This window comes from Ambystoma mexicanum, chromosome 8 (genome assembly GCF_040938575.1).
Source record: "Ambystoma mexicanum isolate Mex_15411 chromosome 8, UKY_AmexF1_1, whole genome shotgun sequence".
Lineage (NCBI taxonomy): Eukaryota > Metazoa > Chordata > Amphibia > Caudata > Ambystomatidae > Ambystoma > Ambystoma mexicanum.
This window is the reverse complement of record NC_090929.1, coordinates 844,514,285-844,527,181: the sequence shown is the minus strand read 5'-3', so window position 1 is coordinate 844,527,181 and position 12,897 is coordinate 844,514,285. Positions and strand designations below refer to the sequence as shown.

The window sequence follows — 12,897 nt, the reverse complement described above, 5'->3', positions numbered from 1 at the left end:
TGGCGCATAACTTAACGAGATCCTTAAACTGGGCAACACCTCTCTTGTATAATAGAGATTCCGATAGTAAGAGCTGATGGGGTTATATAGCGGATGCCCTGCTACTGGATTTAAGTGCAGTCTTAAAGATTCAGTCCCTATGCAAAAGGCTTATGCAGCTTTTATGCATTTATTTCCAGTGCTGACGGGAAAACAATCCCCAAAATCTCGTAGGATGCCCCTGGACATTTCACATAGACAATGCTTAATGGATCAAGGTAGAGTTCTTGCTTGGTAATGTTGTAACAGGACATTGTATATGCAGCAAGCAATTGTGCCATGTAAGACTGTGATCTAGAAAACATAGAACTTACATTTTTTCTCTTTGAGAAATTGTTTACCAGGGTAACACTTCACATAAACGGCAGATGGGATACTGCTTTATGGCCACCTAATAGTCCATTGTAGAAGCTTATTTCATAAACTGGAGTCTCCTAAATTGCTATTTTCTAGGGTTGAAATGTATTGAGGTGGCCTAATTAGGTGTGCCTTGGCAATCTATTCAATTGGTATAATGATGAGTTAATGTCTTGTTGTTTATACAGCACTTCGTGTTGTGTTTCTTGTACTTTTAAGTGTTGTAATAATAGGTGTTATTACCCAAATAAATAGTACTCAATTCATCGACCTTGGAACCTTAAAGAGCAGGGTCGGGAATCCTGAGATTCAAACTTGTGACTGCACGTTGCACCCAGATATCCAAGGCGAGTGCATAGCTCGCTAACTAACTTACCGGCTTTAGCCTATTTCCCCAGCACAGTTATGGCTTCTCCGTTAAGGGATTAGCACAATCCAAATGTTGTTGCTACTGTGTGAACAATCTTTATTAGGTGATATTGGGACTCCAGAGCAGTCTGTGAACATTCTGTTCCGCTAAAGGCAGGGTCATTTAGAAGTGTATGGTCTAACTTATTGCCTTGCCTTAGCTTATAAAGCTTTATTCCAGTGGTTAGAATGATTCTAAACTCTAAGGGAGAAAAGGTGACTTTCTAACACATTGTCTAAGATTGCACACTGTGTTAATGTGGCTAAGCAAGGATTAGATATTTTAACATATAATCTTGGAAACACCTCTTAAAATAATTGGACACAAAGCACACAGATCCTGTGGTTCGGCAATGTATAACAATTGCCTTACCTCTCCTTTCCCAAAGCTTCTCTAGCCCCTGATATTTCTTATATCTTATAGGTAATGTTTACCCTGATCTGTCTGCAAATGAATGCACTGAACTCCTCTTACATGGGGCCCAGTATCACCTATGTTCTGAATGTTCAATTGGGCTTGCTCTTTGACTCTTGCGGATATGCACCACACTCTCCTATCAGAGGAGCTTTCTAGCACACTCAGCTTTCGCAAGGGACAATGATGCAGTTTAAATTCACAATTTCTAACCATAAACTAGGTAGGGAATACCCAACCACTCAAAGTAAACATACCAGGGACCCGGAAAACTGGGCCTATTAGCACTTATGCTCTAGCATTAGAAATTAATGGACTACGTTCTACCTTCAAGGGAATACGCTCTTAAATGAGGTGATGACTCTGGCAAGGCAAGCTCCTACAAGTGACATTGATGTGCTGTTGCCTGCTATCAATACTCAAACCATATACCAGACCAGGAACATTCAGACCTATGCTGCACGTAACAATGTCATTCAGACACAGCACTAACAACACAGGATGGTCTGATGCTGGACCTTCAGGTTCACTGAATAACAGTCATAATTTCTAGAATGTACTCTAAGTCTGATAGAACGGAATTAGATGTAACTGCACACTGAGAAGGTGATCAACCTTCAAGGTTTACTGAGTAACAGTCACCATGAGCTTATGACCCTTAGGAACATGCATATGGAATGGATGAGATTACACCAGAGTAATTCTGAGTCCAAGTAATGGAACCAACTCAGGAAGATGGCAAAGTACTGTTTTATTAACAATGATCTAAAACAGAGAGGTTACAACGAACATCAACGGATGTATGCTCAGTATCTCAATGATCTCCACACAAAGTATGGTCCTTGTACTAAATAATGCGTCAGAGTGACATAACTACCTAGCAATAGTGAAAAACCTATCAAGGGTCAAGATTGGTTAAGGGAAACATCTAAGTATACATTTCTAAAGGAGCTAGGATTGTTATTGGCTGCCCGTTATTAGGTAGACAACTTATGCCTATCTATAAAAACATGTCATTTCAGAAACATTAGATAAACAGTTTCTCATTGGTTTTCAAACTACAAGGTCCTTCGTTATATAGACTGATATAATTGGTTGGCATGCTTGTGTCATGTCTGGAACATTTTGTTAATCTAGCAGGAGGTAAGCCCAGACCCAGGTGCAGGGAGATAGGATATGAAAATTCCTCACCATCTAATCCCTCAACACCCAATTAGCCCAGCATCTCTCATCGCCCATGTCTTCTGCCTTGAAATTGTCTTTGTACTTGGCCTTGCAGAGTATCTTTGTCTTAGTGAGGGCACTCACTGTCATATATGGAACTCCCAAGTTCAAGCTCTATTTCTATCCTTGGCTCACGAGACAGGAGACCATGATTTGATCCATTTTGCAGCTTTTAAATGCTCTAAATGAATTAAAGTTTGGCATCCTTTGTGTTCTTTCTTGCACCTTAAATGTGAAAAGGTCCATCCTCTGCATACTTGTCTTTCTTCAGAATAGATAGCTGTCCTCGCTTCTTGAATCTTGACTCCATGCCAGGCATCCTCGCCATGCAGCTCCATGAGCCTATTATTCTTGCTGCAACACAGTTTTCCATTAACGCTTCATGCGTTCTGGCTTACTAAATTCATGATACCAATGTCCAGTTTCTGTACAATGGCAGCTTCGCTGTATTCTACTCACTACTATACATTTATTGAACGGTTGTATTCTGCAGAACTTTGTGCATGTGTAATCTTTTTCTTTTATACTTGAGAGTTGACTTGGTCCTTACTTCACCATTAGCCTTCTAGCATCCACACATCATCTTCAGCCAGTGTCTTGAGATGTTGTGGATACTTTTTCATGATGTCATCAGTTCACCCATCCACATTCTCCTCATACTCCTTTAGGGTTTTCCTCATGTAAGTTATCAGCACATCAAGGGTACATTTGGTAGGGTTGTCTCAATAGGTATCTTCTTTCAAACACTCATTGCGGTATTGGTATTACGGCTGGTGTCAGGAACGGCACAATCTCATGTTTCCAATACAGGTGAGGTACGGGTGAGGGATCTCCTGCAGATGTACGAAGCTGCTCCTCTACAATCATTTCTAGGATGTACTCGTAAGTCTGATAGAATAGAACTGGATGTATCTGCACACTAGGAAGGTGTCATCCAATAACCAACTGCAGACTCAACAAGACATAGGGATGAACATAGATGCTGATGCTGGACCTTCCGGTTCACTGAATACCAGTCATCATATCCAGGATATAATCTTAAGTCCGTCAGACCAGAACAGGATATAACTACACACTGAGAAGGTGTCATCCATTAAGCAATTGCAACAATGACATAGGGATGACCATAGACCTGCAATTGTGGTTAGGGATACTTTTCATTTCTGTGCTATTTCCCTTCAGCCTTTAGAGACCCCCAGCTCTTTTGTTGGACCCTCCAACTTCCTTAGGCAACCAATTTATATTGGTTGTGGTAGACCATGCAACCAGGTACCCTGAGACAATACCTATGAGAACTGTTACTGCTCAGGCAGTGGCTAAGGACCTCCTTGGTATTTTTAACTGAGTGGAGTTTCCTAAGGAAGTCATCTCTGACAGGGGATCAAACATTATGTCCCACTACATGCAGACTATGTGGAAAAACTATGGAGTGACTTACAAGTTCTCAACAGCCTACCATCTCCAAACCATAAGTTACCAAAGAGAATGATATGACAGTTCTGGCCTCTGCTCCGTTCGTGACTGCACATTCCCACATGACAGCCCTTACCACATTGAATATTGTCATTTCATTTGGCAAAGGATCTCAGATATTCCATATCTTTCTCTTACAACTAAACGCCTGTTAAAATGTATGTTGAAATGATTGGCTAAAGACTGTAACAATAAATCACATTATTACAATTCTATGTGTGTCTCTCCTTACCTTGTTTTCTTTTCCATCAGGAAGTCGTGACCCTGGAAGAAGAGACACTGAATACTCCATGTTACTGCCAGCTGGAGTCACAGTCTTGCCATGTCCTCTTGGACCAGTTGGGCACCTACTCCTTTGTTGGAGAATCATACTCGAGGTCAGCCATAAAGCGTCTCCAACTAGCCATTTTTGCACCTTCCCTCTGCACCTCGCTGGAATACAACTTGAAAGTCTACTGCTTGGAGGACACGCCTGATGCACTCAAGGTACTGTAGTTTAAGGATTGAAGGAAATCAAATAATTGCATCTTTTCAGGTCCCTGGTTTGAGAGGAATACAAGAGAACAGAATCATCATTTGATGTTTTCCCACATTCTACCTCAAAGTCCTATTGACCTTAATGAGCATTTTCTAGATGGCATAATCTTTGTAGCCACATAAGGTGGGAAATTACAAGGGGGTTGCCTTCACTAAAAATAATATAAAATCTCCAATTCATTTATTTTGCCCATGTTAAGCCAGAAATACAGTTTCTGACACTGTATCAAATATAACAGTGTGATAATGGGCCAGGAATATTCAACAAAAGTTTTGAAATATGCGTTTAGAAGCTGTAAACAAATGTTTATCCAAAGTTACAGTTTTAAATCTGTACTGGAAGAGGTGCTGTATATGGGGAATTGTTGTTTAGTTTCGGGGGGAGATATGTGTGACAAAGTCCCATGTCTAAGGTAAGAGAGTGGGGAGAGGGAACGTGGTTGCAGGGGAAGACCACCCGCTTTGTGATTGCAACCAGGAGAGGTCGCATGGTGGATCCCCAGGTTCTCTTCCAATTTGACGCCTCCTCACTACTAGTGAAGGATGCTCCCAGAAGGAATTGGATATACAGTTTCAGTCATAGGTTACCAGGATCGTAGAAACCGTGATGCCAGAAGGCCAATATCGACTCAAGAGAACCAACATGCACATGCTCGCAGCCTGTGCAGTAGACTTCAAGCTGCTGCCTACCCACAATGGGAGGACGCAAAAGCCACAGCTACGCCCACAGACAGCCGGTAATGCTGAGCCAGGAGAGGTTAACAGGAATGCATAAGAACCATTTTGAAATCAGGCACCAGCCATGATAGGGCCATCAGAATCCAAATGGTGACCTGGGCAAGTTATTTAGTTGCACTGTTGCTCGGGGTGGGCCGAATTATATTAAGCAACCTATGAACTCGATCAATGAGCCTCTACGGGTGCATCCATTCCAATCATTGGCAAGTTTAATGGCCCATGGTCGGAGTATAAAATAATGATGGTTGGAATGAGCAAGATTAACTGAGACAAGAGCAATGATCAGGGAGTGGAACCAGCAGAAGGAGGGCAAAAGCAGGAGGAAGGAAGGCAAAGAGACAAGAAACATACCAAAGAAGGAGGAAGTACGAAGGTCAAGAGCCGAGAACTATTAAGAGTAAGGTGGGTGGCATGGCCAGGGAATGGAAGGCATGATAAAGTGGGTGCTCTGCAGGAAGCAGGACGAACATATCTAGAAATTGAGATGGACGAGGGGGGAAGGAAATGAGAAATGATGGTCAGGGCAAGATGAGCGAAAGCAAGTCGTGGACAGATAGGGGCACATACAACCTGCATTAACCAAGCTAGGAACACCAATAGATCGATGAGGAGTCATTAGGTGGAAGGGGGACAAGTGGGACCTGAGATGGAAAAGGTCCTGATGCAGTTAACAGTCTTACTGGCCTCAAAGAGCTGGTGTGGACAAAACCTACATGCATTGGGACAAGCATATATGTGTGAGGCTACCTGGTAGCTTTATATTAGATCTGGTGGACTTGCTATCTCTACCAATGCCACTAAAGAAAACCTGTCACTCAGGAGACAAAAATAAGGTAGCCAGTAGCCATAGACTGGAGCTTGCGGAATTGGCAAATCCAAACGGCAACAGTAAAGGACAATTGTCTAGCAGTCTGGAGTGATTGCTGCTGACCTGGAGGCTTCCTTGAGCTCCTCAGACCATCAGGGTTTACATTGCTTGAGCCCAGATGCAAATACAATCCAAAAAGCAGAGCTCAGCCTGTGGTGGGCCATTAGCAGAAGGAGTACCATAAGGAGATGTGTGGGGGTTGGGGCTATGGTCACAACAGCCTGCAGATCTTCATTATTCTCTCTGACCAGCAAGCACAGGTGCAGACAGTTATGAAAGTTACTCTGAGTGACTGTTTTGTGATCCCTATTGACTATGAAATTTCATCGAACTTTGACCCTTGGTTGTCAACCCGACTAGAGAATGTCCCTTAATGTTGTCAGCATTCTGTGCACTTATCAGTTCACTACCCTTCTTTTGTACACAGAGATATATCCTGCAATGTTGCTCTCAACTAAACATGTTCATGAGCTGCCACTGACCTTGAATGGTTTAGAATGCTAGTGTATCCTAAGGAACAGCCAATAGTATCATAATCAGCCTTCATTACTGCTTTCTGATTGTGTACCGTGAAATGGTTTAGCTCTCTGGTGCAGGTGGGACACGGTTGTTTAGAATTGTCCTCACATTCTAAAACAGCCTTCACACTCTGTGTGTTTACACTGATGCTTTTATACTGATGCTCATCCATGTGAAGCTCTGCTTTCATATGATCTAAAGGTTATGGCTACAATTCTAAGCCAAAACCTGCCCAGGGCACATACATACTGCACCCTTGACAAGATTTAACCTGAGACTGGTTGTGCAACATATGAAAAGTTGGTAGGATTTTCAAGAGGGTACCAAACCTGTAGAGCAGGGGTGACCAACTCCTTCTCCAGGGGTGACCAACTCCTTCGCCAGGGCCACAAATGGGCCAGGTTTCCAGTATATCCAACATGTATAGTCGTGAGATAAACTTGCTTTAAATGGATCCCAGTGGGATATCATTTAGATATTCAATGCCATCAATGAATAGTCAATAGAGAACCTATTCAAATTCAAGTTCACAGGTTCAATGGCTAAAGATGTGCACCAGTGATGTAATGTGATTATTCGGAAAAGAGATAAATGCTGCTGGTACGCTAATTGTGGTCTCTTGACACAGCAATATTCAGTTTTGAGGAGGTACACATTTATATTAATCAGTTAAATTAAAGGAAGCTGCCAAAAGAACATGTGACAAATTGTGTTTGGAGAGCAACTGTATAAAGCTGGACTTACAGGGCAATTTAAAATGTCATGGTTTCAGAGCTTTAATGCAATTACAGTGGAATGTGTATAAAAGCCAATTAACATAAAATAAATGTCCTTGCTCTCCATCTATTGAAAAAAAGAACATATCAGCCTTCTCTAAAATGCATGCTTGCATGCTTCTGGTAATGTGACACCCTGGTGGAAACACCAGTGTAACTCATTATTCAAACATGATGTGAGCAGGACCAATAGAACATGTGCAAGTGGCAATATGCAAACATCCGGTAACCTGAAAAGGGTGTGAGTGTGCAGATCAACTCTTGCTTTAAATATAGAACAGAGTACACTATTGACAACTAAACTAAATCACAAATTGTCATTTGCCCATACTTTGTTATGTTGTCTTCTACTGCACACCTTTACCATTGGGGTGGTCTCTAGGTGCTCATGTTGCTCTGCAAGAAAGAGGGTGGTTTGGGTTAGTGAGAGTAAATTGATAGGAAAGATCCAGAACCAGGAGAAACTGGCATCTTTGTGTGTTGGCTTGCAGATGATTTGATTGCATGCACTGGTGTATTGTATCCATAAGGTTAAGGGTGGTTTGTTGTATGTCAATGTTTGTTATGTTGAGTGTGTGTTTGTGCGTTTCATGTGTAGTTTGACTGGTAGTTTTGATTGTGCGCACTGGCTTGTTGTATACATATGGGGAGGTCCAGTGTCATGGTTGTTTGTTCTATGCAGGCATTTGTTATGTTGGGTGTGTATTTTTGTGTGTTTCATGTGTAGTTTGGCTGGTAGTTATGGTTGTGCAAACTGCTTTGTTGTATCCTAAAGCGTAAAGGTCCACTTTCTGGGATTGTTTGTTGTATGTGATTGTTACTAATATTGAGTGTTTGTTTGTGTGTAGTTTGGCTAGCCCACAGGGCGTGTGTAGTAGTTGGGAGCTATATTGGAGTGGAACAAGAGCAGGGTGGTTAGCAGAATGGCTACTCTCAAAATGCTACCAATTATGTCCTAAAGTTCTCTCAATTATGTCATTTGAGCTCATCCAGCTGCAACTCAATGGTACCCTCCAATTCTTCCACGTGCAATACACTGGCCTCCCCCATCACCACTCCAAGCTCATAATACTAGCCTCTCCCATACATTCATTTAAGTGCAGTACATTAGCTACTCCTACTAGCCCTCTCGGTGCCGAAAGAATTACCAGAGACAAATTGTGCTTCTGAGTGCAGCAAGACTAAACAACTAATGTGACGCATGGCTAAACTTCACAATTCTATCTAAATGTGACACATGGCTAATCTTCAGACTACCTTCAACTCTCCCTTCCCAAATATCTTCCTTCTGGAGCTCTTCACTCAGTCGCCTCCAACTCCCTCAGGGTCAGTCACTTCTCCAAGCAACGAGTTGGCGGTAGATCTCTTTCTTCGGCTAGGGCCTCCCTCTGGAACAGCCTCCCTGCCTCTCTGAACTTGAGGAGAACCTCTGGTTCAGGAAGCACCTCAAAACCTTTCTCTTTGCCTCCACTTTTTCCCCTCCTCTCTCCTGCTGACCTCCTGGCTGAAACTGAAACTGCACTGGTTACCTGGCCACCCTCTGATCTCTGGCCCAGGTCCCTCCCCGCCAGTCCTACACTGCCTTCATTGCAACCCTCGCACTTGGGGACTGTTCCAGTATCCCCATATTCCCACTACCAGCACTTGACACCTGATGTCTGCACTAGCCGTTGCACTTGCCACCTGTTGGCTGCACTATCACGTATTGCTTATTTATTCTATTATACCATGTACTGCACTGTCCCCTCCCCCTATCCCCCTGCACTTTACCCCTTCCCCCTACCCATGCACTTTTGTGATCTGAATGACACCTGGCCTAGTAGGATCATTGTCTGTTTTCCCTCTGCCTCCCCCCCTTTGCCTCATCGCGCCTTGGAACACTTGTGTATAAGTGCATTATAAATGCCATATCATATCAACATACGATCCAAATTTGACGCATATGTAGTCTACACAAATCTATCTAAATGTGGCACATGGCTAATCTTCACAATTCTATTTTAACACATTTCCTACCCCCAATATACATCTAAGTCCAACACCTTGTCTGACCCCAGAATGACTCTAAGTGCAACACATTGGCTGCCCCCAAAAACATCCAAGTGCAAAACATTATCTTCCCCCAAAATACACCTAAGTGGAAACCATTGTTTACCCCAAAAAACATTCAAGGTCAACAAGTTGTCTGCCCCCAAAATTAATCTAAGTGCAACCTATTGGCTGTCACCAAAGACATCCAAGTGAAACACATTGTCTGCCCCCAAAATACCTCTAAGTGCAAAATAGTGTGTACCCCAAAAACCATCCAAATGCAACACGTTGTCTGCCCCCAAAATACACCTAAGTGGAAACCATTGTTTACCCCAAAAAACATTCAAGGTCAACAAGTTGTCTGCCCCCAAAATTAATCTAAGTGCAACCTATTGGCTGCCACCAAAGACATCCAAGTGAAACACATGGTCTGCCCCCAAAATACCTCTAAGTGCAAAATAGTGTCTACCCCAAAAAACATCCTAATGCAACACGTTGTCTGCCCCTAAAATACACCTAAGTGGAAACCATTGTTTACCCCAAAAAACATTCAAGGTCAACAAGTTGTCTGCCCCCAAATTAATCTAAGTGCAACCTATTGGCTCCCACCAAAAACATCCAAGTGAAACACATTGTCTGCCCCCAAAATACCTCTAAGTGCAAAATATTGTCTACCCCAAAAAACATCCAAATGCAACACGTTGTCTGCCCTCAAAATACATCTAAGTACAACACATTGTCTGTTATGTTTTGTTATCTTGTACGATGCACTGCTGCCACTTGCATGGTCTCTTGGAGTTCTGGAGGTACTGCAATGGAAAGAGGGTTGGGGGGTTGTTGGCGGGATTGAGAGGGAGAAGAGCAAGAGAGCTTTGATGTACTGTTGGCAGCTTCAGTTCGGAAAAACTGGTCACTGAGGGTTGGTGCGTTTTTGGTTGGTAGCCATGATGTGGTGTTGAGGTATGATTGCGCATGGGTGCTTTGTGTATTTGTGTTTGTTTTCATGTTGGTTGTTGTGAAGTGTGTGAAGTTTGTGGTGCAGTAGAGGTTGTGTTTAGTTTAGAGTTTGAGGGTGAGAATTTTGAGTTTTTAGTACAGTTGAGTACAACACATTTCATAAACCCATAATCCATCTAAGTGTAACACATTTCCTACCACCAGACTATAGTCATCCGCAACTTTAACAATCATCAATTTCACGAGGAGGGCGGGGGTTAACATGCTACAAATACCTTTCTCAAACCAAGCTCCACTAGGTACAACAAAAGGCTTTCACATGTGAAGTGAAAATGATTTTGCAATGTTGGCCACTCTAGAAGTATAGGGGCTTGGGGTGCAAGCGTGCAGCTGCTGGGTGGATTAGATTCAGGTAGTTAGGCTTCGGACTGATGATGGCAAAGGTCTAGGCCACTTCATTATTGCCTCCCGTTCACTCTGACCTGTAGCACTCTACACACTGATGAAAGGACTGCGAGCACACCTGACAACTCTCAGCGAGGGCGACTCGCATCTGCTTTGCTACATTGACCAGTCAGAAAAGGGCCATGAATAGCATGGACTGTGGCATGAGGCTTCACTCTTCCAAAGGAAACACGAGCTTTTTATAACGTGCTTCCACGCGTCTCACCCATTAATCTCACACTTCATGGCTGGATTGCACATCCTTTGGCTCAGTCGAATATTCTGATAACTCTTCCCATGCCCGCTGGTCTTCTCAGCAGAATACACGGCACAATATTGGGCATGATTTCCATCCATGTCAGCTGTTTGTTTCGTAATAATTGAGGACAACGTGACTTCATTTCCATCCTGTGGACATGTGACTCAAACATAACATTACTTAAACCCAGACTCGTACTGGTTTATGGTGCAATAGGGCAATGCCTGAAGGGCCGGCCTAACGTGCTAGGTAAGGCCAGTTCTCTGGGTCATATTGGGTCAGATTTCTTATCAAAATTGGCCAATTTTGTGGCAAAAATATGCCATTTTCATGAACTGCTGGACAGTACAGTTGGTAGTTTTTGGCCCATCATACTGACCAGATATGCTATAAAAAGGCACTATTTGCAACAAAATGTACCAAATACTCCCCTTGGGTAGTAATTAGTCACTCATGAAAAGCAACAATGTGTTTCACTTTTTCATTAGTTCCCAGTCCAACCCTGTGTAACCCACCAAAGAGTTTATGCTGCCAGTGTTGAGAACACTTGGGATCAGATTCTTGTCAGAGTGTTGTTCGAGCAGTGTTTACTGCTACACGTAAAATTAGTGTACTAACAAATATACACTGTTTTGTCTGGTACAGTGTCAAAGCAGCATATATTTGTAGTTGCAATCTTTGCACAAAAGCAGGCAGTCGTATGCCAAGGTTGCAACACAGTTCTGGTTCAAAACTCCAGGAGGTTTGCTGCGTTTTGCTCCACTTTTGCAATAGCACCGTGTGCGTGCTGTTGCAGAGTGAAAACACAATTGAAATGCAGTGGGATTTATTTGACCATGTCATCGAAGCAAACAACACATTGTGCACAATAATTGCCGCGGGGTACTTCAGCAGAGTCATTTTAAATGAAGAACGTGTGTTAGGAGGGACTTCCGAGACCAGAGTTCAGGTTTTAGAAATATCAATACATACAGATGTTGTAAAGCTTTTTTGTATATGACCGATTCTCCCAGGGGTATAGGTGGCAGAGCAGTCAAGGACCTATTCTCAATAGAGGAGCAGAGTGGCGGAAAGATACAATGGGCCTCATTACGAGTCAGGAGGAATGGATTAACGGGGTCCGTAATGGATGCGGACCCGTTATTCCCATTCCGCCTGATTACGAGGTCTCCTCCCGGGACCCAGTAAGGACACCTGGTAAAACCTGGCGTCCTTACCTGGTCCCGCGAGGGGACCAGGGAGCTAACAACTGGCCGGTCGTAATCAGCCCGTTGTTAGCTCCCTGCACTCATTCCCATTGAGCCCTATGGGGGCTCGAATGAGAATGGGGAAGGTCCGGGCCCGGGTTCCCTGAGGGAGGAATTACCGGGCCCTCCTAACTCGGAATGGCCCGGTAATTCCCCATTCAGGGAACCTGGACCCGGTTTTGGAGGCAGCCATGCCACAAATAGCGGCATGGCTACCGCCAAAGCCGTAATGCGGCCCAATGTAACAAGAACACACAGGTAGGTCACTGGTGGTACACTTGTTTAGAAAAGAAATACCTTGCATGTTACTTAGTTCTAGACCACCCTTGTTGGTGAGATCAGATTGATAAGCTAATGGAGATAGCTCATCTGACAAGGTAAAGTGAGCTAAAACGTGCTATGGGTATGAGGTCAAACGTACTACAGCAATCAGGCACAAGTTGTATTGTGCTCGGTTTGCACACAAGGGTGTCCTGCATGCCAATGTTAATCAATGTGACTAAGACACTCGCCTCTGGTTTGAGATAAACAGGACTGTCAAAGTTATGGTTCAGTAGAGAGAATGCAGAATAGACCAGCAGCAATCTCCAGACAAGGACCCTGCA

The 12,897-nt window shown here is 43.4% G+C and overlaps 1 protein-coding gene across 3 annotated transcripts in view; it reads left to right on the top strand.

The window, feature by feature from the left end:
- The window catches only part of UNC5B (unc-5 netrin receptor B), a 427,137-nt gene that overhangs the window by 382,079 nt on the left and 32,161 nt on the right, over positions 1–12,897 (top strand). For all 3 annotated transcript variants that reach the window (XM_069610733.1, XM_069610732.1, XM_069610731.1), the window contains one exon: positions 4,169–4,402. In XM_069610733.1, the coding sequence (XP_069466834.1) occupies positions 4,169–4,402 (234 nt within the window). The remainder of the gene's footprint in view (positions 1–4,168; positions 4,403–12,897) is intronic.